Genomic DNA, 26,584 nt, shown 5'->3' with positions numbered 1-26,584 from the left:
ATTGTTTGTCCACCAGAGGGCGCTGCAACTTCCCTGCTGTGTTTTAAATGCTAAAGACGCAACAATGTGATCCAGGCTTCCATCCATCCAACATCGGCCAACATATCGCAATATCAGCATTTTTAAATCACCAAATATCAATCCTATATCTTTTAGGCTCTACTGTCATGTTGTGTAATCCCGTGCTGGCCGCCTCTGTGTCTGTAGGTCAACAGTGCCTCTTGTTGTCACAGGTTTGTGATCGGCCGGGAGCGTCCAGGTCAGCAGAGTGAGGTGGCCACGCTCATCCAGCAGACCCTGGAGCAGGAAAGGAGACAGAGAGAACTACTAGAGCAGCAGTACGCCCACTATGACGCCGATGATGATGAGGTATTGACCATACGCAACCCTGGCCACTGCCCTGGGTGTCCTCTACAGTGCATTTGAGACTTTGTGAATGATAGTCTGAATATGCAAAGGTGCAGCCAGGGTAAGATGCCAGCCTCTTAATATGAGGAACATTATCTTAATAAATCTCATTATATCTGCATGTATTTGAGGTTCATTTGCTAACACATTTCTCTACATGACACCGTAGTGAGAAAATGAGGCTTCTGGTTGTCACTTAATGCAAATAAGCTCCTTTCTCCTTCCAATGGGCTGGAAGTTATAGCTTATTAGCTTCATAAAACTGAGTGACAGTAGGCTTTGATGCTGACACACAGAACAGCCTCTCTCTCTCAGCCACACATACTAAGAGCCATGCGAGAGTCGGTCCTCGAAAGCATCACTCAGCATTTCTTTCTCTGATTCTGCTGCTTACTTGCTTGTTTAATCCACCAGACACTGAGCTCAGGGGCCTTCATATCTTTGAGTATGTGTGTGTGTGTTCATGTAGACACTCTTACACTGTGTATACACAAGACATAACACAGTGTAGTAACATAAATCAATACCAAGTGTTTCCTCACTTACATACACAGAAACAGCCGCACTCATGCGTAGATATACATGCAGACAAACACTACCAGACATCTTTCACTGTTTTCATCAGTGCTCTTTGAAGCTTTTCATTTCCCTGCAGACGGTGGATTGAGAGCACTCTTCATGCTTAAGAAACTCTTTTCCAGGCTCTGAATGCTGATACTACATGTCAGCACTGCCTAAGCTCCTACAGAGTGTTAAGGCTCAAATGTAATGTAAGATCTCAATGTTGAAAAAGAAAATAAACACTTTAAGGGCTTTTTTCCCTTACAGATCCCCACATGGACATATAAACATAAGAATGGTGATTATATTAAATTTGTTAATCCATACATCGATTAGAGCCTGCTGTAAAATGAATCAAAATCAGCCTCTGTGGAGCACTAAGGCATCCATAACTTGCTGCTGATAGGATAAACGGTTGCAAAAGGATTACAAAGATGCGTGTGGCAGTAAAAAGAGCTCATCAATATTAAAATCTTTATAAATATTAGAAAGAGTCATTGGGTGGGTGGGAGTTATTTCTCAATCTGAGGGCTGCAACAGAGTCTTCAGCTCTTTATTGGTGCTTAGAATCGGATCCCAAGAGGAAGAAGGAGTGCATTTAACAACAGACATGCAGCAGACACATGCATGCCAATCTGTTAACAGTTAAATGGAAGCATAGCCCACAAGTCTTTTATTCAACCTTTGGTCCTCTAAATAATCTCATGCAATCTTTGTCATGTTCAACATAATAAATAATAGTGACAGAAAGACAAATAATTCAGTTATCAAAGTTAACAGTATAGTAGTATGTGCTAAAACAATAATAATAATAAGGGTGGAGCTGGAGGATTACTGTTACAGCAGCCAAAAAAATAAACACAACATATAAAGTAGAAGAGCTTAGTATTATAAATACATTAATAATTAAAAAATAATAGAATAGCAATAATAATAAAATGAAGCAATAAAGTAATAATAAGTTTGCAAAATTGTGCTAAAGATGGAGTTGAATTAAATATAATAGGTTAAGCTTAATGAGTAGAAACATAAATAAAATAAATACTGATGTCGTGGTGTGAGGCAGGAAAGATCTCCTGTGGCTGTCAAAACTGCTTCCAGTCAAAGGTGCATCACATGCTGGGCACCCTCAAAAAGGATTGTCTTTATACATTCAGTAGGAGGAAGTTATACTGTGCGGATGACGGTGCTCCTGTGTGTTTAATGGTCAACTCCACCATCTGTAAATGGTGGCTTAATGTATGTAGATGGTACTGTTTTAACAACCAAGCCTGTTATGGAAATGGGACCATTCGATTGCGATGCATGTGACTGAATCAGGCCTGAGCCCTGCTATCTGGGAGATAGTTGGAGGGATGTGCAGGGAAAGATGAGGAGAAGATGTAGGGCACAGTAATGAGTAGAGCTGAGAGCAGAGGCACAGAAGTGTGTACGTGTGCATGTGGAGCGCGGGTATAAAGACAAGTGTACAAATATTTTCTGTATTTCATTACACAACTGATGATGGAAACTCACAGTATAAGCTAATTGTTGCATATCAAGCCTTTATCATTTCTGAATCATATGGAGATTATAAAATGTATTTGTGATGAGAAAGCAAATTTACAGGGGGAAAAAGTAAAAGTAAGCTGCAGATGTTTTCATGGAGCAGCTTCACTGGAAGTGTTCGAGTCTGTTGGTCATCAGCCAAAGACTGAATCAACAAATCCATTTGGGCCCAGTGCTTAATGGTTTTTGCCAATACTCATTATACAGTGTTTTGGGCATCAGAGAAGAGAAAAACTGCCTTGAATACATGCAGTGTAATGGCCTACATAAATATTTTTCATTTAAGTACTACTAAAAGCTGCAGTAATAAGTTGTTTCCGGTGACTTTCATTAGTCTCTTAATTTCTGAGAAACCCCGGCCTTCTCAGTCGTAGCGTTAGCCCCGCTGAATGCTCATACCTCACTAGTTTTGACATGTGACCTTGTTGCACTTGAGGCAAGATGGTGAGTAATTTTTGAAAAAACAAACCCCAAACAGGGACAGATTTTGTCAGCATAACTTATCTGATGGCTTACTTTTAAAGAAATTATAATTTCAGCTCACCAGGCTGTCAAACTGATTTATTTCACACAAAGTTTAGGCATGGTTACCTAAATCTTATGTAACCGGCAGCATTAAAATAGCATTACTTATGTAAAGTAGCAGGTGAAGCGAGGACGGCTTCAACAACATGCTTAAGAGTTTCGGGTAGTCAGACGAAAGAAGATGGAAAGGATGTAAAAGGTGACAAATACAAGGCTGTAACCACCAGAGCATTGCTGGCGAGACCAAATCTAGGTTTGGGTGTCTTGTGTCTTCTACTTGTAATGAAAAGTAAATAAAAGCAACTGCTTTCTGCAGAAATTACTGGCAGGGGCAGTTTGATCATAGTTGAATCCAAGGGGGGGTGTATCCCCTCCAACATGATTACAGCCTTGGATAATTAAATGTCACAGTTGGAGCCTGACAGGTTATCTGTTTTGTCTGTTTAGGCTATTCTGCAGCCTGTTAACTTCTCACTGGAGGGTGAATGCTAATAGCTGTATTGGCTTCACTGTAGGAGTGGCTAATTGCCTGTTCAGTTAGTCATTTCACCTCAGATACCGCTGCTGCGTTCGCACTGTACTTAAAGTGACATCTGTCACACATTTCACTGGTTTTGTGCGAGTTTGTATAGATATCAACCTTGACTAAAGTTTGTAGAAGTTCTGCTGGCTCTTTCCTGCTGTGCCTGCAGACTTGTGATGACAGCATGCAAATAAATGTCACTTTTACAAGACCCCGGGGACCCTTTACTAATATAAAACCTCTGTCATTTAAAAATGAATGACAGACAGACTGAAAACCAACCTTGGTTGCTTCTATTTATTCTTCATAAATGTGATAATATTAACCATCTGTGCTTTACAGTAAAGATTAAAAAATTGTGTGTGTGCTACTTGGATTTATATTTTGTGCTCTGTTTTAAATATTCATGCAGATAATTGTCTCCACGTGTGATTTTACATTTCCTCCTAAAGCAGACGGGAGAATACGCCACAGACGAGGAGGAGGCAGGAACAACAGTGGCGGGAGGAGAGAAGAGCATCGAAGTGTTTGACTTACCGGAGTCGGAGGATATCTTGTCTCCGTCGGAGCTGGACGCCACTAAACTCTACCAGAAGTTCAGAGAGGTAACCTGAAACGCCGCTGAGTCTTGATTACATAACTGATGGGAGCCTACAGCATTTTTCTCTGTCAGTGGTTTGAAGCGTACATTGCAAATACACCCGCAAAGCCACCAGAATTGCTTAGCTACTGAAAAAAGGTAATTAAATTTAACAACAGAAGAGACAAACACAATAGAGCCTCTGCTTAACTTGGCAAAACTATGCTTTTGTTAAGATCTGCAATCCGCTTACCCTCCCTAATTGCTAATCTGAATGATTAGAGGTGTGAACACAAAGCGATGTAAGTCCTCATTACACCTAATTGCCCGTGTTTTTAGTCGAAACTCCCAGAATAAGAATGAGAGTGAACACCATAAAGCTGGTTTTGAACCAGATCTTGGCAGCGCTTCACACACTGGGTTCCTCAGAATAGAAGCTCTCTTTGTTGAACCTCTGCTACCTTCGCTAACAGTGAACTCACTTTGAAGATTACAGCAATGAAACAGAACATAAATTTACTGACAGTTAACTCATTTATGCTTTAATGCTGCTAAAAAGCTGGTAATATCGATCTCGCGCTCCAACACCGTTACCATCAGCGCTGTGGCACCACCGGCCTTCCACAATTGCTGTATGACACATTTAACAAATGGCTCCAGCTGCACTGCAGGCACTGCAGTGGATATCGAGTGAAAATATAATGTAATCCCTGCGCTCAGGGTGTGTGCTTTTACTCCATTTTGTCATTTTCTCTGCTTCTTGACCTCTCTCCCATAGTTCAGCTTTTCCCTTTCATTCTTAAACGCCTCTGTTTTTGGAGTCTTTTAGGAAGCAGTTGACTATGGGGCTGTCAGGCTTTTGTTTATGACAGAGAGAAAATGTGATGATACAAGATGCTGTTTGAAACAGCAATGATTAATTGTGCTATGAAAAAAATTGGCACGACCAAACTTGTGATGGCGTTGCTTTAAAACGGTCCCAGGTCTGCAACCATCTGCAGTCAGCTGTGACTTTAATGATGACAAAAAATGTTGATAAGAAACAGTCAGTTTCTGATTGAATTGAGTCGAATGGTTAAAGTTTGCAATTGTTGCAATCTATCACTGATAATATGATGATTAATTGAGATAAATTGTCACTGTCTACATAGATTGACCCAAATTGTAAATCTGTATTTATAATTTAGGCAGCAATTATTTTTAAACCTTCACCAATTTTTCTCATCTGACTGCAGTCAGTCAGAGTCCGAGTGCAGTGTATTCGCTTTGTGATCCACAGAGGTTGAAGGTGTCGCGCGCTCACCCTCTGCAAACTACTCCTAAATGAAAAGGAAAATCTGTGCTATCACTGAGACACCACCACATTTTTTTTGGTCTCAAGGAAGTTGCTGTCCTATTTTTACTCCAGTGTGAGTGAGCGATAAGTAAATTATCTATCAGATGTCCACTGATTTGTAGACACAGCCAAATATTCTCCCCCAGTTTTAGTCAAACCTCTTTTAAAAAAAGGGGAGGATGACTCTTTATATTAGAAAATGAAAGCTCTGCAAAAATGTAACGCTCTGCAGGTCTAACACAGTCATTATCCCAACATGTACCCACTTTAGTCAGTCATTTCTTTTCCTTTGTTCCCTCTTAGACTTGCTGCATCACTGAGCTTTATTCAGACTCACTAGGTCCAAGGATTTCTAGAAGTTGTTAGAAGATGTTATGCAGAAGCAGATTAACTTTTGCACCAAAAGATTGGAACCTCGAAAGCTACACAACTACCTCTTGCTATTTTTGCACATGCACCAGAGCCCTGAAGTTTTCTTGGAGTTACACAGTAGCCGTGTGTTTAAGAACACACATCGAACACCCGTCAGTCTCCTAATAAATAAGCTGTGTGATGTTGGATTGCACTGACGTGTGAACAGAACAGCTCATATCCTCTTGCATTCACTACTAGTGAGTGTGCATCATGCACTGCCTCCTATCCAGGCAGCTCCCTCTTCTCAGCCTCACAGAGTATTTCCAGCACTGCCACCTACTTCCTGCCGTGTGTGACATGTGAGAAAGGAGAAGTGTGAAAAATATCCTGATGTGATTCTACCAAAATTATTTGAAGTTGTGTGAAAACTTCTTAACTTGCGCTACTGAAACTTCACAGTAACTTTTGGTAAACTTTAAAGTGAATTTTTAAACAGAAGCAGAACTGTTGGTATTGTAACTAATTTCTGCCACTGGAGGTACATCAGCTCACACAGAGATAGTGAATGATTGCAACAAAGAAACACTTTTTCAGTATATACATATAAGAATTTGATATTTGCTTTCAAACATAATGAAAGAAGAATTTTTCAGGAGGAGTAATTAGAAAAAAGTATGAGTATGAGTATTAGTACTTTAAAAAAGTTCGGCCAGTGCTCTGTGTGTCATGCCTCTACTTTTCTCTCAGAGCTTTCACTTGTTTCCATATCCTGCTCTCTCTCTCTGCATCTCCTCTTCTCCTGTTTATGTCTGCTCAGTCATTATCTAACTTCCTGTCTGCCTCTAATGGACCACCCATATACACTTGTACATCTAACTAACACCTAAGTTTCTTAGATTTTTTTTTTTTAGTTTAGTTTTAGTTTTAACATTGCATTAAAAATGCAAAACGTTATTCCATGTTAGAAATTTTTTTTCCCTTTATGGCTTCTTTAAACTACTTAGCAATTCATGCATCCCTCAGCTTTCCTTGCCTCTCCTCTGAGAGTGCATGTCAGTGCTGGAGCTGGGACGCTGTCAGGGGGAGGACAGAGTCGGCTGCCTCTGTCCATCACGCTGTATCGACGGCACAGAGAGCCTGCTCAGCCATCCATTTGATTATTGACCGCCCTCTCTTTTCTCTCCTGTTTTCTTTTTTTCTCCTCCTCTGCTACCAACAGCTCCAAATCAAACACACGGTGACCGAGGCCGAGATCCAGAAACTGAAAAACAAGGTAAGGGATTAAAACCGTCTCTGGGCAATCAGGCGACTGGTTGTGGGTGTGTTTTGTCAGTGTTTACATGATTTTTAAATCAATGTGAGACTTGGGTCAGGATAGCCGGTGAGCAGCGGTTCAAGCTTGGTGGAAATGTTTGGAAGATAAACTTTGGTGTTATGAGCGAGAGATGTTTTACAGAAACAATCCACAGCTAAAATACTTTAAATACACTTTATACAACTATTGAAGGTAGTGTTGTCTCTTTGCATGAAGCACTCAGTGTTGTCAGGGTCTCTGTGAATGCATTTGTGCCTGCATGCATATAAATAACGGTGTATTATTCATATGCAGTTTGATCAAAGTGGTGCCTATAAAGCTTTTTCCATGACAGTAACGATGTTCCTTGTGATCCAATTTGTACTCTTAATAAGTCTTTGCTCCAAAAAGGCGGTTTTATTAGCTTTTGCTTGCTGATTTTATAACTGTAGGTTTGATTTTGTCTTACTTTGAGACCTTCAAAACGTCCAACAAGCTCGTGTTTTAATAATTAAAAAACAGTCTATAACTTCTTACTTAATATTGGTTACATATCCTGTTAAAAGTGCCTGTTTTTTGGCATGTGTATATCTGTAATATGTTGTATATGTAGTGTTGGACATTATTGGACAATGCTGATTTTGTCCTGCAGCTGGCATCAGTGGAGCGGGAAAAGCAGCGCTGGGAGAAGGAGAAGAGCCAGCTGAAGGCCAGCATCGAGGAGAACAAGGAAAGGATGTTGAAGCTGGAGAGCTACTGGATCGAGGCACAGACGCTCTGCCACACCGTCAATGAACACCTGAAGGAGGCCCAGGCCCAGTACCAGGCTCTGGAGAAGAAGTACAACAAAGCCAAGAAGCTCATCAAAGACTTCCAGCAGAAGTGAGTGAACTCTGGTTAAACTGATCACATTGGACCTCTCACTGTGTTTATTTTTCTCGGTCATGAAATCTCAGTTACATTAAGCATTGGACCAATGACAGTGTTTTGGGTTCAACTGCTGATACAGTTTGAAAATGTAAGTCTGCTGGACACCGGCAGCAACTTAGGTTACTATAACTAATCATGCACTTTCTAATTAGGGTCATTTATCTGAGTTTACAACATTAGTCAAACTGAAAGAATGCTGAATGTACACAATTTAAAAAAAAGCATTGCAATTTATAGTCACATCCATGAAGTAACTTCAGTGAGGCTATTTATAGTCTTTTATATGATTATATAAATTATATATGATATTATATGATTATATATGATCTTGCAGGTATTTATGATGTCACATACTGGCAATCCCAGGTTCGGTTCACTATTTTCACTCAGTTTCAGATTTTAATGTGCTAATGTGTGCTAGCAGTTAATCAGAAATGATTTATGGAAGCTAGTGCATTGGGAAAACTAAAAACTGAACATCCGAGTGATTAAAAATGGGAAGGAGACAAGAATGTCCTAACAAAGTTTCATAGTTTCAAATTCTATGAATATTGCATATTATGTAAGAAAAAAAACATTGATTACTTCTTGAGGGACTGAAATCAGGGCAAAAAAAAGACTTATGTGCGATAAATTTTGTCTAGTTAGCCATACTTCATACAAAATCAGTCTGTTTCCATATGTTACTGTAGCATAACTGAGTCAGAAACCTCTGCCTAGGTGCTTTCATTAAATGTACTCTTCTCAGCTTGCCGAGAGAAGCAACAGCTCAGAAGGAAACCTCACATTTATTAGAACACTTCAACTCGTTCAAATGAGTACTTTAGCATTAATCCTACAAACATATGTTTTAATTTAAAAAAAAACTTGGATGAATTCCTTTGTTTTTCCTTTTACAGCTACCCTCGCTTCTCTCAGTGAACCTGAAAAACAATATCTACCTCATTTCCATCTGTGAGCTGGACCAACTATCTTTCTTTTAAGCCTTATCCCAGTTCAACAGTAAGAACTGTGTTTCCATTTTAATGCAGTGCAGCACTCCCTTCTTTTCTGTGCACTGATTTCAGAACCTCTCCTGCTCAGCTTCAGTGTGACTGGATATAATTGGCTGTGCCCCTGCAGGCCAAATGGAAGCAAAGCGGTGAAACAAACTCTCCATGCTGATCTGTACCTTCGGCCTGGGCTGCAGAGGAGAGAGACTGTGTGCCTTTCATTATGCAAACGTCCTCGCGTGCTCTTTCCTCCTTTGACCTGGAAATTGTTTCTGTTTCCCATCACGGAGGTCTTCAGATCCCCTTAAATGCACCTTTAAGGAGAGAGCATCCATCTGGAGGGGCTTAAAGTGAAGAAACACAGGTGTATCCTTCCTTGTGTCTCTCCCTCACATCCTCAGTGGGAGGACTTAAGATGTGATGAAGAAATGAGAAAGGAAAGCAAATAGAGGAGGGTAAAGTAGAGGTAAAAGGGAAAAAAAAGATGTGTGTGTTAACCGGGAACAGCGTGATCGGGGTAAAATGAGTCATTCTGGCATCCTCAAACAGCCTCAACTCCCTTATTACCACAGCTGAGCGAGAGGCAAGGCACTATCACACATGATGAAATGTGCACATGCACATATTATAGCTGTATCTTGTTTCCTGTGTTAACACACATCTCCTCTCCCCCGCCTCCTGTTCCTCCAGAGAGGTGGAGTTCATCCAGAAGGAGGATGCAGAGAGGAGGCGGCTGGAGGAGGCTGAGAAAGCTCACCTGGCTGAGATCCAGGGACTGCAAGTCAGGGTAAGCTATCTTTTTTTTTTCGATCCACTTTTCATTTTTGCCATAACTGAATAGCTTCCTGCCTTGTAGCTGTTCAGAGTGGGCTTGTAAAATTAAGCTATTTGCCCTTAAATAACATTGAAAATATGCTAATGAGTGACACAGTCTGGCTTTGTGTGAAATTACATTCAAAGCCAATAATCAACATGGACATAAAGATCTTTAGGAGCACCCCCCTGTGCTTTTTCTGCCACTTGGTGTTTCTTGTGATGTGCTCAGGCCCAGTGGTCACACTTTCTCACATGTCGTACTGCCTCTGCCGCCTCTTGTTTGCCGTTTCACTCTTTTCAATAAAAAGAAAGTGCGTCACAAAGATAATCGTGCTGGTGTGAGGTTTAATCATCAACCTTTAGGCCTTTCTTCACAGCTGAATTGTCAATCAAGCCTTTATTTTTTGCATTCGACACTCATTCCTTTACTGGATTTCAAAGGGTAAATAGTCGAGGGTGGCACAGGTAAGAGTTTTGGAAAACAGTAGACTCTTTATACTCTGATACTCCCTCTGTACAACAACACACAGAGTCTCTGTTTAACTACACTGACATACTGGAACAATTGTACTATATGTTCAGATATTTGTACACACTTGGCCAACCCCTGAAACTGATTTCTAGGTCTGTGCTCCTTTGTTCAGCCCCTCATTCATCAAGGATATGAAACAAGCTATTTTAGGTCCACTACCTAAGCCAACTTTCTTCTGATTGGCTGTCCCTTGTAAACAAAAGGTTTGAGCAGCAGAGAGGTGGGGAGGCTTCTGTGTTTACAGCCAGAGCTGTCACTGCATTCCCTTCCCAATTCATGACTCAGGATTGTTTACGGGAAAACCCACTCGATTTGGATTTCCAACGCCGATTATACAATTGAAGATGGTGACAGTCCACATAAACACTGGTAAAACTGTAAAACCTTTCTTTTGTACACTGTTGTGGGCTGCAGTGGCTTATTCCTAGCTAGCTTTCTAAGGAGGAAATCTCCTTTTTCCTTGCTTTTTGTCGCCACTGTGGTATTACTATGGAACGTGATTAACTCAGGAATTAGCTCACTCTGAGCTCCAACATCTTCTGAGGTGCCAGAGCTGACCATATTAAGGATGTCCACCCTCAGTGACATCATACAGAACCGAGTCTAGTAAAACCTGCCTGAAACTGAGAGTTTGGAGTAATTTGAAACCTGAGCTTGTAGCTCATAGGGATTACATGCAAAGATGCTGACCTCTTCATTTTAAACTTTTGTCATGTTTAATTTAATTGTAACAGTAAATATATGAAAATAAGAAAAAGAATTACAGGTCCACTTTTTTCAGATCAAGTATAAATGTGTTTTCTGATCATCTCAGCATGTCACCAATTGTTCCAGCGCTTTAAAGCAGCTGTTTGACAGGTATATGCCTACAGGTGATTAACATCAACCGGTTGGCCCCTCTCTACAGATTGCAACCTTAGAGTCGGAGCTAATGCAGCTGATGAAGCAGAACGGTATCCAGGTCAACAACAACAACAGCAGCAGTTCTGAGAGGCTCAGCGCTCAACAGCACAGCCCAAGCCGAGCTGCAACACAAGCCAGAGGTCTGTTTATGTGGGAACTGCCCATTATGGAAAAAGTATAATATCTCTATATGTTGTTGTTCTGCTTTTTGTTTGTTTGTTTTTCTTACCAAGAAGCTCAATGTCATTCACATCTGTAAGAATTTTATTGGAATTTAAAGGTGAACCAAGCAGCTAGCTAAACTTTATTTAGTTTTAATCATAATTTACGCATCTAAATTCTTTTCGTTTTAGTCTTTTAAATATCACGAGATTATGATGAGAGATTCTCAACACAGTTTAGCATTTCCGTTTCCTTTACATTAATTGCAAAATGTGTCCGTCTGTCTGCTCTTCTCTTCCTCACAAGTGTTAAAAATTTGTCCCATTTTCATGCGAAACAGGGAGCATGGGTCCTAGTTGTAGCATAAAAACCAAAAACACAACTTAATAAATTCTGATTGGATCTTGTCTCTCCAGACTATTTCCATCTTGTTTTTGTCCCTGTGCATTAATTTTATTTAGTTATTGTCAAAAACTATGATGAAAATCACTGGTCAGTGAAATTAATACTGCTTAGCGGGTGTGGGAGTAGTGGTAAAACCAGAGCTGCTACCAGTCCCTCTAAAGCTCACTAATGAATATGTCATATATTGGTTTGTTTTGTATGAATCAGTAAAAAACTGATAAATTAAAAAAGAAAAGCAATCATGGTGATTATTTGCCTTCTTTATTTACACTTCATTGATTGAACAAAGATCTTAAAATGCTGGTTAGCACATTTCGCTAGCTCTGGCTAGCCGTCGCTCTCTTAGCTTTTGTGCTAAGTTAGCTTGTTTAATGAATCTTGCAGTTTAATGATGATTTTGCTTTTAAAGTACATTAAAAAAACATTGCATTATCCAGTTTTTTACTGTTATTAACTCACACACTCCATTGTAGATAATATAGAAATATCCATTTCATTTTAAAAATCCTTACACTTGAACCTCTGACTCCAGTTTCACTCTGAACTACTGCAAATAAAAACAAACAACTAATCAGTCCTGAGCCCATCTGTCAGGGTTTCTGTCAGGCTTTGTTCTCCTCAAGTCTTTTTAAGCCCCGCTGGCTTCATTTCAGTGGCTGTAACCGTCAGAACAGTAGAAGAAGCACCATATCTGGTGCAGTTCAGCGGATAGCAGAGTGATTGCATCAGCAGTGAGATGAATGATGCAGCCCATGTATGCTATATTAAAACAAGAGGGGCCAAGGGATACGGCTTGAACGGGATATAAAGGAGAGAGCACACGTGGGAGGAGAATACAGGGTCTGCTGAAATTATCTTTTTGAAATTTAAGTGATTCAGTCTTTGTTTCATCTGACAGCATCTCCATGCGCACTCAGGGAATGAGGAGAACGATGATAATTGTCTGCCTAATTAGAAGTGTCGCTCATGGGGGAAGTTTGGACGTTTTAACTGAGTTGATGTTTTTTTTTAATAGGTGTGTTTAATGTGGGTGTCGACACGGGGTCAGGGAAAATTAAGAAGTTTAAAATAAGTAAAATTTAAAAAACAAACGTCACGGATGGACAGATGTCATCATGAAGGGATGTGCTCGGGTATACCAAAAGCTGTTTTTGCTCACCATTTCTTGTGTGTGTGGGTGTGACTCTAGACACGAAGGAGGGCTCTCCCCACTCACCCAGCAAAATAAAGGGCTACGGAGGAGTTCCCAGAGACAGCATCTGCTCCACAGAAGAGGTTTGTATTAACACGTTTCCTTTACTCAGTGAAACCTTAACACAGTTACATGATTTCTTATTTAACAACTGTTGAAACATGAAACAGACGTGATGCAGACAGATGTGACTTTTAATCAAACGAGCTCCATTATTCTCATTAGCGTACTCTTACATTTAATATGTCTCAGATTTCACCACAGGGTGTTTGGTATGTGCGTGTTTGTGGGCCTTTAACCCCTGTCCATTCCACTTTATTCCTTCTAATGGATTAATTGCCGCTTGTTGCTCTGCCACTTTAATTGAGTGTGTGGTTCTGTCACAACTTATTGTCTCTCCCAGTGTGATAATAACAGCCACAGTCTTTTTTTTCTGGATGAAAGGCTCGGGTTTGGCTAATGCTGTCACTTAACTCGGCAAGTTCAGATTAGATAAACAACTCGAGAACTGGATCAGAATTGGCAGGAACACAGAAGCTAAGGCACTGTGGCGCTTCCTGGGGAAAAGAGGGCAAGGAATTAGAAATGGTGAAAGTATGTCAAGTGACTTCTGTCAGATTAGTGCGCAGCTCTGGCTGCTCAGATCTCTTATTCTTTGATTGCACTTAATTTCCTCTTCGTTCTGTGGGAGTTCTTTGGAGGTTTTGCTTGTCTTTTCTTTCGCTCTCTCCTTAGTTACATTTCTCACATTTTTATGGCTTCTTAAATTAACTTGATGTTTCTTCTTCTCACTGCTGTTAGATCTCTGAAGGTCGTGGAAGTCAATCCCACAGCCACTCTGGTCCGTTTCGTAGTGTGGCCTCTTGCGATGGAGGAGTTCCAGCACTTAGGGTCCAGGCCAGTGCAGAGGGCTCCCCCAGAAAAACACTCCACGGTTAGCACTCCTGGATCCTGATAATGCAGAACTCTTTTAAGCTCATCATTTGATGTAGGAGTAATGTCAGTGCGGGGCGTTTCTTATCACAGGTTCTCAGTCTCCGAGCCCCTCTCAGAGTTTGGAGGAGCAGAGACCAGCTCTGGACCCTGGGTAAGGCAGCAGATGATGCAATGACATGTTAACTTTTTGAGTGAATTGATGCATCGTACGTTGTCCAGAGAAATGTCGTCAAATGAAGTTGATAAATGAAGTTGTTAATCAAACACAAGGATCACGTATAGAAGAGCAGTGCTGTGTACACTCACTGGGCACCTTATTAGGTACAGCTTACTCGTACTGGGCTGGATGCCCTTTTGGTAAGGTGCTAAAATGTTATGTTCAAGAAACCAGTTAGAAGTGATCTGAGCTTTGTGACATGGTGTCTTATCCTGCTGGAAGCAGCCATCAGTAGATGAGTAAACTGTGCTTATAAAAGGATGGACATGGTCAACAACAATACTCGAGTAGGCTGTGGCATTTAAGCGATGCTCAGTTGATGCTAAGGAATCCAAAATATATAAAGAAAATTCCCACACACCATTACGCCACCTGCAGCCTCAATAACTGGTAGAAAGCAGGATGCATCTATGCTTTTTTGCCAAATTCTGAACCCAACATTCAAATGTTGCAGCAGATCATCATTAGTTTCCTGTTCCTAGTTGACAAAAGTGGTACCCAGTGTGGTCTCCTGATGCTGCAAGCTCTAGAGATGCTATTCCAGGAACATCCAAGTTTCTGAAACTCCAGACTACCTGCAGCCACAGCCTACTCTGATGCTCAGTTTGGCTTCAGCAGGTTTTCTTGCCATGCCTAAATACACTGGGTTGCTGCCACGTGATTGGCTGAATACACATTTGTCTTAACAAGCTGTTGAACAGGTGTACCTAAATGAACCAGATGAGCATTTACAAACATGCTGAGCAATGAACACACATGAGCAGATAAAACATGCTGTATTTATTTACAGCTTTTATCGTCTGCAGTTTTAATCAGAATCAGAAATTCTTTATTAATCATGAAAGAAATTATAGGTTACAGCAGGCAGCACGCTAATGGCACGTGCACATTTACAAAGGAACCCTCTGACCGAACTTTACACAAACATCACATTGGGAAGACATGTCAGAGAGGTAAGCTGATAGGAAAAAAAACAACGAAAATACAAAACATGAGGTGAGAGGAGGAGAAAAAAAACTCAGACTGAGCTCCTACTGAGAGAACCGTTTGAGAACAGAAAAAAAACACCCCAGCACAAAAAGCACATGACTGTCAATACACCATAGAAACACAAGACAAGCAACTGGGGTGGGTAAGGGTAAGAGAGAGCCGGTGTAGATAGCACATCCGGTCCTGCAGCATGTCTGTGCTGGTCCAGTCAACCCGCCATCTACCCCGGAGAGGACAAGCATCGAAGGCGTTTGGAAATGGAGGGGGGATGAGTGTGTATCAGTGTATGTGTGTGTGTGTCCTGAGTTTAGCTGAGAGAGTGTCCTTCGCCCTGCCAGGCTAAGTAAACAGTCTTCCAGCCGACCCAGGTGGCCTTGCGTAGGGGAGGAGCAGTCTAAACACAGTCTGTTCTCAGGGTGAAAATTTGTTTTGTTCAGCTCCAGCCTTGAGACCACAGCTGGCGCCTATATGGTAGCCGGATGAAATGATGGTAGCATTCCTTTAGTTCGAACAACTGCATGTCAATTTTACAGCCGCTCTAACAGTCCAACACTGGTCTCTCAATCTCCCGTTGGAGAGCCGCGAGTTTCTCCATGATGTTATCCAATTTTCGCTCATAGGTCTTAGTCTGAGTTTTCACTGCAGCCTCAAGCTTCAAGATCTTATCCATGCAGCGTTCAATGAGCCTGTTTCGAGAAGTCACAAGTCGTCCCATCGCTTCAATCACAGCAGGCAGCCTTGTGGGGTTTTGAAGAGCCGATTCTGCTTTCTTTAATCTTCGATAAACCAGGGCCAAGCCAGCTCCGATCAGCAAGAACCCTGTTATCATGGTTCCGAAAAGGTAGATGTCTTCAATGTCCTCGATCGACAGCCGCGCCAGGCACAGGACCCTCCAGTTATTCCACTCGTCCATCGTGTATCCGGCAGGGAACGTCCCTCCAGGACACTCAGGCTCACCCGAGCCCAGGCTTCTCGTTGAGAAGAGGGTGTCAGTTGCATTCAGGGACCAGTTGATCAAATCCATAATTCCCCTTTTAGGTTTTAGAGAACAGACTGTGAGAGTGTTCCAGGGCAAGAGTAGAAAAGTAGACGAGGCTAGACAAGGACACGAGAAGCCAAGCAGGGAAGATAAGGGAAAGGGGGAGGAGAAAAGTGCGACCGCCTTCGTCAGGAGCCAAGAGAGACAATTTAACAACTGATCTTTTATGGAAGTCATTTTGTATGAATAATTACTAAAGGTTCATAGTTAACAAAGCACATGAACAAAAAAATTGCATCACATATGTTACTCAACTCCACTCCACCTCCTCACAGGAAAACCAAAGTGAAGGACAAAGATCCCAGAGCTTCACCTGGAAACAGGTATTACTGTTTGCATTTTCCTTGTCTCCCTCCATCTAATAAACACGAGGATTTAAAATGTTTACTTCACGATGGCTGATTTCGGAACTCCCTGCACCTCTTTCTGTCTCTCAGCTCCACAGAGCCGTCAGCAGAGAACAGTCCAGAGTACCTCAAGGCAAAGGTGTGTGAGGTTTGGTCATTGGTACCTTGGTAAATAGTGATTCTCTCTGAATAATAGTCTGCTTTGCCCTCTGTGGTGCACAATTATACATGCACTTAAAAAAGTCTTCTTGGCATCTGTGCAGTTTTTAACAAGTTCTGCATTTTCACTGCAGGTTACTGTTCACTTTGTAGCTTTAATGTACTGCGTTGTTTCTGTTGAACAGACTGCACTCACATGGCCACACTTCTTCTCCTATTCACATTATGTGGTATTGTATTCCTTTATGTTTAATAATAATGGTTCAAACAATTGAAATGGAAATAATTTTGTACCCCAAGATGTAATTTGGGGCTTATATAAAAGGAAATTACCTTACCAGAGCCATAGAAATCCATAATTTGCTTTATAATTGCCCAATTAATTGTGTAACAGTCGATGAAACTCGGTAAAAAAAAAACCATAATGATTTAGCAAACATATGATCTGATTTTAGGTGTTAATTTAACTTTAGCAGAAAAATCTGATCACAGTGTGAATGAGTTCATTTTCTAATGTGTATAAAATCAGTTAAACCTCATCCTGATACAATAAGATTAAAGTTGTAGGAACTTACGTGAAAACTGGCTAATCCTGTGTAATATCAGATGGGGTTACCATAGGATTAAAAAGGAGATTATTTTTGATCCTGCACCAGTTCAGTCCTCTCTCACTCCCCAGCCACCCTCAGTATAAGAAGAGTGCACATGAGAAGATAAATCTTATCAGAACTTCTTCTTAATTATGTTTTTATGGAGCTTTTAGGTAAGGAGTCCTCCCAGAAAGCTGGCAGTCTAAGCCTGAGATTAGTCTCACTTTGACCTCAGATGGTACTGAGACTAAAAGGACTGAGTTAAGCTACTGTATGTTATTGAGCGTAAGAAATAGCTCTACACTCTTAGCCATATATCACTGAAACTATAAATCTGTGTATTTCAGGCGAAAAAAGGAACGTTCAGTAGCTCAAATAAAGTTTCTCTGCAGGGCAGTGTTGTGTCCACGTAAATTCCAGCCAAATTTATAGTTTGCATACTATTCAAGCATCTTTAAAAAATTACAGATATGCACACACTCCTTCTTGGAGCTTGTCAAACACCTAAAACATAATTTTTTTTAAAAACAGGGCAATGAAGCACACCAGTTACATTCTGGGAGAAAAAAACCTCCATTTTCTTGATTCATTCACTCCCCGTCCGCTCTCTCAGGTTAAAAAAATCATTCTTAAATACATTTGTAACATCTACATCGTGTTGGGCTTCACATAACGCTGCACAGAAACATCAATAACAGAGAAGCGTTCCAACTAATCGGCTAAATTCAGCCGCAGAGCCAGTTGGCTCGCCACAAGTCTTACGAACGTGTTGTTGATTTCTTAGGCACCCACTTTGTGCGATGATCTGAGTGCCAGCAGCAGCAGCTCAGTAGAGATCAGCGGTCTGCTCAGTGAAGCCAAGATGTCAGGACGCTCACACACGCTGGTGCTGTCCTCAGATGAGGTACTAAATGTTCCCGAAACTTCTTCGTGGACGTTCAATATGGAAACACAAACCATAAATACAAGCTTATTTATCTTCGCTGGTTCAAATCAGCCCATGCATAAAGTGTGTAATCTTATAGAAAACATCCAGAAAGTTTTTCTTTTTTTTTCTTTACATTATTGCACGAAAGCTTATCTTGTTTTTACTGCAGAAAAGCACTTTTTTTAATTTGCCAGGCTACCACAGAGGTAGCTTTTTCATTTCTGTTCTGTTAACTACCCAATCATTTTCTGTTGTTTTCTATGCTGCAACATTCAGAGTCTGGATATGATAGATGATGAGGTGAGACTGAGGTTCTTTTAATGCATGCGTGTCTCTGTGTCTGTTGAGCTGTGTGTAAACCATTTGTCTGTGTCTCACTGCTACACATCTTTGGTGAGGAACGATCTTTTTTTCTCTTCATGGCCCCCAGAATTTCAGTATTTCTACGTGCTGAATGTAGGCATCGGTGGAATTTTTGATGTTGTTGACTGGGTTTGAGCCCATTATTCATCCAAATTAAGCACTAAAGATGGAGCTGATAGGTTTTTTTTTATCGTATGTGCTTCTTTTCCTTGTCATGTATGTTCAGATGCTAGACGAGGGGCAGTTTTCAAAGCAGTACCAGTGGCAGAACCGCAGCATTACCGAATGGACTTCACAGCAAGTGGCCCACTGGCTTATGGGCCTAAACTTAGAACACCATATTCCAGAATTCACTGCCAAAAATATAGATGGAGTGCAGCTGCTTCAGCTGAATAGTGCTGAGCTCAAGGTAACAGAAACCTTTTTGTTATTAAATGCATCTTAATTAGATTTCGAATACAGATCACATCACAATGACCCAGTCAAAGTCCTCAAAGATAATAACGTAATTAAAAGGCTATGCCAGGACCTTAAGAGGGCTGTTTATAAATGAAACCTCCATAAAGAGTAGATAATGAATTCCTTCACAATTATGTGAAAGACTGATACATGTTTTCAGAAAACTATGACTTCATTGCTGCTAAAAGTAGTTCCAAGGGTATAGGCCTAACAATAAAGTGTTTTTATGAGATGAGCATAACTGGTCTGGCAAAAGAAATATGAAGGATTAAAAAGAATAAAGCGAAATAATTATACTTATGAGATAAATATAAAACAATTTTTGCTAATTTGTTTCAGGCTCTTGGGGTCACTTCTTCCCAGGATCGAACACTGATCAAGAAGAAGATCAAAGACCTTAAAGTTATGATGGAAAAGGCCAAGAGGAACCAAGAAAAGATGGAGAAACAGCGCGAAAAGCTGCGGAAGAGAGAGCTGGAGCAGCAGCAGAAAGATGCACGTAAAGAAAGTGCGGCGGAGTGAAACGAGCCCCCAGATTACCTCCCGCTTTACTGTAGCACCACATCAAGTAGCATCTCGCAGAACAGAACGTCAGCAGGCCCCACAAACGAACCCCGAGGGACGCCCGCTCAGTAGTTCAGTAGTTCTGAAAGGTGGAGCTCCACACCCAGCTGCCAGTTGTTGTTGAGTGACCTTTTCACCAACCAAACGAAACCAAAAGGATCAGTTGGATAACAGAATGGTGCCCTTCATTTGCCTCATTTTACACCCATCCTGTGTTTTTAGCCAGAATTTATGGATTCTGTTTTGCTGTTTATAGCTGTAAATTGGTTTTATTTATTCATATCCAGAGTGCGCCTGTGAAAAGTTTATCTCTGTAACCTACCACATCATCTCCAGAGACTTCTCTTACCCATCATAGCACCTTTAGACATAGACATGTACATGTACAGTGATAAATAAGGATGTAGATGATGTGCCATTTCAATAGACTTATGTATATCCTGCTCAAATCTAAAGATCAGCGGAATCTCTTTATGGCTTTTACGAAGCACATACAGTTCAGGTCTTTGTGTTGGATTACATGAGGCAGTGTTCATCTCCCACCACCAGGTGTCCCCATGCTGCTTACTTTCACTACTGAATAAGGCAACACTGGAACTTCCCTAAAGGAATTGAACTGGAAATTAAAGATTCGCCGGGAGAAACGAGCGCTTTGATTTCTTGTAAGAACACTGGAAGTGCAACCACTGTAAATTTGACCTGCGTACTGGCTTACAGTGCCCCTTACCGTATACATGTACCATACTCAAGCCGTTTAAAGTATAAATGATGAAGACATACTAAACTGACTGGACTTGTTCTAATAGAGATTTCAGGTACTGTGTAATTATTACATTTGTAACTTACCTAACCCGAACCACAAAAAACAGAAAAGTTGCTAAAAATGAAACTTCTTGCTTAAATGCATAATGTTGCTTTGACTCCCCCTTGTAACCTGCTTTTGACCTCTTTTTATATTCTCTCAGTAACAAAGTAATACCTGCCGCTGCCTTTAGAAATTTCAGCTTAGTAGAATTTTTCCAAACTCTGCCCTCTTCTGTGCAAGCGTCAGGACACATACGATAGACTAAACGACGTCCTCATTCGTGTCATTTTCTTATCTCCGATGCTTTGTCATGCAGATTTCTCTGGAATGTCCTGAAAATAACATTTTGTAATGCTGCCATAAAGATGCTTTGTGCGACACCTAAAGTGCAGAAACTGTCCTTAAAGATGATCTCACCTAAAACTTTGATGTTACAGTGGAATTGAACTTTACAGCCGGAATATATTTTGGACTTTATTCTGAAATTGGTTCATCATTGTTGGAACGATTTATTTTAAGATTTCAAAGCTCACCGAGAGACATTTTGCCTGTGTTACTTCTTTATCATTCCCAGGAATTATTTTATAGGTTTACATTAAATGTAGAAACACCACAGCCACCATGAGAGATATGCAGGCAGCTGTGACGATATCTTTATCTTAATGACCCTGTCTGGTGTGCTGCTAACAGGCTGAGAAGAATAGATGGGGTATCAGTGCGGGTATACATGATAGTAGATTGTGTTATTATTTATTTATTTCTGTATTTAATGAAGCAGTGTACTATTGTTTATGATAACGAAATAAGAGGATTATTAACATTTAATAATTATTTATCCAGAATTGTATGATTACCTACTTTTGCCAAACATGATCAGAAAGTGATTTCAATTCAAATGGCTGTTATCAAATGAAGGATTTAAAGGTCGATATTGCAACGAGAGAAAAAAGTCAGTAGTATAGTCCCATTGTGCTTGTGGTTTTCTTCTAATACCACCATAGTGCTGCTCCCGTGCTACTCTAATAAACTGCTCATGATGTATTCTCATGAAATGTTTTGTAACACTTGAATCCTTCTATTAATACCCCTCCACACACACCCTGACAAACCAGTCAGCAGACTCTTTTGTATGTATAGTTAAACACTGAAAGCAATATGCTGTAAGAGTCCTAAAGAAGCCTTGTTTTGTATTGTGTCAATGTGGGTGCGCTGTTTTCCAGAGGGCTGAGGATGCTTAAAGGTCAGACCTGAGCTAAATACGGGATTCCAGATCTTTTCTATGTGCTTGACCGATCTTGCCAGGCGTGATGAAACCATCGTATACATGGGACCTCAGTGCTCCCGGCGGGCAGAGACACAGATGAATCATGTCTGGAAGGTTTTTTTCTTTTTTATGTATGTAGGGATAGCAAAAAGATATTTGCCACAAACTGCTAGCCATGCTTTCACTTTTAAAAAAAGCTGTGCTTATTCTCCTCCTCCTCCTTTTTTTTTGTCATTGCCTTGCTGTCACATTCTGAAAACTTTGAAAGGGCAGCTACCTGTCACACTGAATAAAATGTGCAGCCACTGTCCACAGTTTGCTTTTGTTTCTTCTTCTTCTTTCTTCTTCTGCATGTGTCTTATTCAGTCAGACACGCACATAAAAATATTAGAGTTGTTTTTTTTCTCTCAGGTTCATAAAGCTGATTATTTTTTACCACATCCACTGATAGAATGGATACAATACAATGCCCTTCTGTCACTGGACACCCCCCAGCACACTAACTGGTCAGCCAGCTTTAGCTTTCCCATCCCACTCTCTATGCTTTCTATTTATGTTCATCCTAATTTCTCTCCAGGACTATTTTCTCCCAGTGACGACGCACTGCTGTCACTTGTTGCCCCTCTTCATCTGCTTTATTTTTGTCTTCTTTCTCCATGCAACTCCTATGGCCGGGCTGATGGAGTTGTTGCAATGGTTGGTATGCTGGAATCCTTCATCGTCAACATTTGTGCGTTGCTTTCCAACATACTCCGTGCTTTATGGACAATATTAGCGTCTAAGCCAGACGATTTGGCAGCGTTAGGGCCTTTGCACAGAGATTTCATGGAGGATTTGAGTCCCAGAAAACTGGCTGAAAAACAGCTGAAGCAACGGTTCCTGGAGGCCTTGCAGACCAACAACGCACAGGAAGTCCTTGAGATTTTACAAACCAGCAAACTAGACATTGACGTTGTGTTGGAGGTGGAAGATCCCAGCATGGTCCTCGCCTCGTACAAACAAGGTGCAGGAAAACTGTGTGTGTTTGTGAGTGTGTGTGTGTGCTGAGTATAAATGCAGATCGTGAGATTTCTCACACTTCTCCATTGTTGGTAAGCAGTCTGGTAAGTTGACCACTAGGTGGTGCAAAACTTCCATAGAACCATAGTACATAGGATGGATTGTTGCACACACTTTAATGCAACATATTGGATTGTGTGTGTGTGTGTGTGTGTGTGTGTGTGTGTGTGTGTGTGTGTGTGTGTGTGTGTAACTCAAACATTACAAAGCACTTAGATGAAACTGCTGTAATTATGAAGAATTAAAAGTACAAAAACTTTACTGTTGCTGAAAGTTACTTCCTACTTTTCTGATCTCTTTTAGGATACTGGCTACCTGGCTACAAACTGGAAAAGTCCTGGGCCATGGGTATCCATGTATGTGTAATGTACAATGCTGTGGAGACAGCGCTGGTACTCCTTCAGAAAGGCGCAGCTGTCAATCAGATGCCCAATGGGAAGACGCCTCTGCACGTGGCCTGCGAGGTGTCCAATGGAGACTGTGTGCCCTTGCTTTTGGCTCACGGGGCAAAGGTCAACAGCCTGTCTCTGAGCGGGCACACGCCGCTGCACTACTGCATTACCCGGGAGTCTGTAGAGTGTGCCAAGCAACTTATACTCAAAGGTGAGAAGGCAAGGGTAGAAGCACAAATACAGTCACTGCAGAAACCACTAAAACAACAACAAAATCTTTTTTTCCCTCTCATCGAGGTGCAAAAGTCAACAAAGCAAGCCACAACAACGAAGAGGACACACCTCTACACACGGCAGCCAGATTCGGTGTTCCAGAGCTGGTGGCTCTCTATTTGGCTCATGGAGCATCTGTGAATGCAGTGAACTCTCTGCAGGAGACTCCTCTGATGACTGCAGCCTTCTGGGCTTTTGACACTAAGGAGCAAACCTACAGCCAAGACCATCATCTAGTCTGTCGCCTCCTGCTGGACTATCAAGCTGGTAAGACGTTCTAGATAGGTTTCCTTGACTTTGACTTTAACCCCCCCCTTACTTCCACTGCAATGTTTCAGATTTGATTTCTGTTGCAGATCCCAACATTCAGGAGGCAGACCACAAAACAGCTCTTCACAAAGCTGCCTGGAACTGCGATCACGTCCTGATAAAGATGCTGCTGGAGGCTGGGGCAGATTCTCGAGCCATGGACATCAACGGCTGTTCTCCCATTCAGTATCTCCTTAAAGTGACGGAAGTCAGGCCTATGGCCATGCCAGACCTCTGCTTTCAGCTGCTGCTCAACTACAATGCAGCACGGATTTACCCACCACAGTTCCACAAGGTAGAGAAGATGATGATGTGGGTTTGTGCTGAAATGATCTGCGTTATACTATATGTTTAACCACAAAGTCTGTAATGTTTTGCACAGGTGTTCCAGAACTGCCATGACTACCCCAGAGTTGTAGAAATCTTGGTTAACTCCTATAGCAGTTTAAAACCCACAAGGAAGTGGAGAGCTGCTCTTCCTGATGACTGCTACAAGGTAGAGCTAATAAAGACTGTTTTCTTTAAATACAATACACACACACTGACTGAAATTAAAAAGGAAAAAACATAATCCTGTGTAAGAAATCTCATTTATAATTTAAAAAATTGTAAAAACTGAAAAGAATGTTAAAAGATGAAATATTTATAGATGAACAAATTCAAAGCTATATGATGTCTCTCAACTGTTAATTAGTGTATTGCCCCTTTAAATTCAGCTTACATTAGCTGAATATGACTGAGTGTGCCCTCTCATTGAAGTTAAACAAAAGCGTCTGTTTCTTTTTGTCTCCTCAGCGCCATAAAGACTTCTACGACTCCCTGTTTGCTGTTTGCACCGACGCTCCTCGCAGTCTGCTTCACCTCTCCAGATGTGCCATCAGAGCTGCCCTGGGCAGTTTCTGTGACAGAGGAGTAGCACAGCTGCCTCTGCCATTATCCATGAAGAAGTATTTATTACTAGAACCTGAGGGGATACTGTACTGATAGAGACTCTGGTGTTCTGATGTGCAGAATGAGGCCTAATGACCTGAATAGAAACATTTATTAAGTGCCTCTCCGCTAACTGTGGAAATGAAAAGTGGTGCAAGATGTAACATCATCATCATTAACATTTTATTTATTTAAAACACCTCAGAAAGCACAGAAAAAGAACAAAAAAAGGTATTTTTTGTGCTTGCAGGATGAGCCATTTCTGTGTTTTAGTTAATAGCTGCTAACATTCCAGGACAGCTGGCAGGTCGGAGGGGAGATTTGTTAAAATAGCTTTAAGATGCTTCCAGATGTTAAATCCTCCTCATTGGTGTTTTTGTTGTATAGATGGCAATGGTGTGTCTAGTCTGAATCTTAAGGCATAGTGATATATGTAATACATATAAAGGCTTGATAGTGGAGGGCCTGCCCAAATAAATAACTTCCCTGTAACATATTGTGAGAAAATTCTTACCGAAATTTTGTTTCTTGTAAATAGTGAAAAATATATAAAGTAAGTTCTTTTTTTTCCAACCCAAATGACTCCTAGTTTTGCCTTCTCTCTGTTAGGTTGTTATTATGAGAAAAAACTACCACATTCAGAATTTCTTGCATTCAAAAATAACACAACCATTTGGTCTTTTCAAAGATAAGGACCAAATTATGGGGGCGTTAAAAGTTAAATGAGAGCTGTGGATTGACATTTTTGTCTGTATAAAGAGAAGGTGTCCAATTCGAAGGACAGAGCTTCGAACACTGCCTGTCGTGACACAGTGCACCCTGAAAACAAAAGCAGCTTCATGATTAATCAGTAGTGCAAATAACACAGCCAAGGTTTCTACAGCGTCTGAACCCACTGAAAGAGGTTATTAGTAGTTAATTTGCTCCATATCAATTTTTGAGGATATAAATGTAGAATATATTGAAAAAATGAAACTAAACGTGACGTCATGCGGGGAGATATATTGCTATGTTGACACCTTTACTAGCCTGGTGAGTCTGAAATTAATTTTATTAAAAAGAAACAGTTTGATTATCAGCGTCTCGTTTCTGCCAACACCCAGAGGAGTCTGAGATAATGGGATCTATAGGTCATTTTTGTAATGACCCAATAAAAGACTAAAAATGAGATGTACGAAGCTCTAGATCACTTACATTAATGACTAAGGTGATGATAACAGCAAAGCAAAAAGAAAGAAGTTTTAAAGCAGTGACAGCATCACTCCCTAACCCTTAAATGTTTAATCGACAAATGTGCAAATGTTTGCATTTACTTTATTCTTTAGAGTGACAGAGGGACCTTTAGCCACCCAAAAAGAAGCATCTAAAGTGTCTTTAGTGCGAGTCTCTTTGCTGTAGCTATTTTCCGCCTGTGCAGTGTTGACCAGATTCTCTCTCTATGGACAGCCCATGCAGAGAAGGCTCCAAATCTACCCGGCAACCAGCCTTAATGCGCACTCTCAAACTCATGTTCCACTTTCAGGAGAACAAACACTTGACAAAACCCTCCGGAACAAGTGCTTGTTTTTCCAGTGGACTGCTTGTAGCCAAAAAAAAAGGAAAACACTGTCTGCAGTGCAAGAAAGCACCCGACGCCCTCAGATCAGAGATAACTTCTTAAAAAGGAAGAAGAAGAACTTAATATTCTTTTCAGGTTTTACCAGAATGAGCACAGTAAATCCTCTCCTAGAGGAAACTGTTCTGAAAGGTGTCAAGTCTGCCTTTAATCCTTTACAGAACATGGCCCAGTCCTTTCACAACAGCATGCTGTAATGATGTCTGTCTATTTCATCCAGATGCTGAGTCACCGGGAGAAAGACTAATGTACAACAGAGGAAAGAAGTCATTAGACTGAGGCAG

At 40.9% G+C, this 26,584-nt stretch overlaps 2 protein-coding genes across 8 annotated transcripts in view; both read left to right on the top strand.

Moving 5' to 3' along the window:
* The window catches only part of ppp1r9a (protein phosphatase 1, regulatory subunit 9A), a 51,045-nt gene extending 29,006 nt beyond the window's left edge, over positions 1–22,039 (top strand). For 4 of the 7 annotated variants that reach the window (XM_014335588.2, XM_014335587.2, XM_014335586.2 and 1 more), the window contains exons 6-20: positions 234–369; positions 4,018–4,170; positions 7,055–7,108; positions 7,782–8,011; positions 9,742–9,838; positions 11,307–11,442; positions 13,059–13,144; positions 13,863–13,995; positions 14,088–14,148; positions 16,519–16,566; positions 16,681–16,729; positions 18,124–18,243; positions 18,544–18,567; positions 18,857–19,039; positions 19,429–22,039. In XM_014335588.2, coding sequence (XP_014191074.1) covers positions 234–369; positions 4,018–4,170; positions 7,055–7,108; positions 7,782–8,011; positions 9,742–9,838; positions 11,307–11,442; positions 13,059–13,144; positions 13,863–13,995; positions 14,088–14,148; positions 16,519–16,566; positions 16,681–16,729; positions 18,124–18,243; positions 18,544–18,567; positions 18,857–19,039; positions 19,429–19,611 — 1,693 coding nt within the window. In that variant the 3' untranslated portion in view covers positions 19,612–22,039. The remainder of the gene's footprint in view (positions 1–233; positions 370–4,017; positions 4,171–7,054; positions 7,109–7,781; positions 8,012–9,741; positions 9,839–11,306; positions 11,443–13,058; positions 13,145–13,862; positions 13,996–14,087; positions 14,149–16,518; positions 16,567–16,680; positions 16,730–18,123; positions 18,244–18,543; positions 18,568–18,856; positions 19,040–19,428) is intronic. The other 3 variants (XM_005928574.3, XM_005928575.3, XM_014335589.2) reach the window with 3 other exon arrangements.
* Positions 21,738–26,016, top strand: asb4 (ankyrin repeat and SOCS box containing 4). Its single transcript, XM_005928582.3, has 6 exons — positions 21,738–22,725; positions 23,085–23,384; positions 23,471–23,713; positions 23,803–24,050; positions 24,138–24,251; positions 24,551–26,016. Exons 1-6 carry the CDS (start codon positions 21,738–21,740, stop codon positions 24,737–24,739), a joined length of 2,082 nt encoding a protein of 693 aa, XP_005928644.2. The 3' UTR covers positions 24,740–26,016.
* The last annotated feature ends 568 nt before the right edge of the window (positions 26,017–26,584 follow it).

The sequence above is a fragment of the Haplochromis burtoni genome, unplaced genomic scaffold, assembly GCF_018398535.1.
Source record: "Haplochromis burtoni strain Fernald_Lab_line unplaced genomic scaffold, NCSU_Asbu1 Contig_116, whole genome shotgun sequence".
Classification (NCBI taxonomy): domain Eukaryota; kingdom Metazoa; phylum Chordata; class Actinopteri; order Cichliformes; family Cichlidae; genus Haplochromis; species Haplochromis burtoni.
This window is presented reverse-complemented; position numbering and strand designations above follow the sequence as displayed.

Bases quoted from the DNA above. Each gene is read 5' to 3' on its own strand.
- asb4 (XM_005928582.3), top strand. From the start codon at position 21,738: ATGTGCTTGACCGATCTTGCCAGGCGTGATGAAACCATCGTATACATG. The intron at 22,726-23,084 runs GTGCAGGAAAAC...GATCTCTTTTAG, and splicing joins CCTCGCCTCGTACAAACAAG to GATACTGGCTACCTGGCTAC. The intron at 24,051-24,137 runs GTAGAGAAGATG...TGTTTTGCACAG, and splicing joins ACCCACCACAGTTCCACAAG to GTGTTCCAGAACTGCCATGA.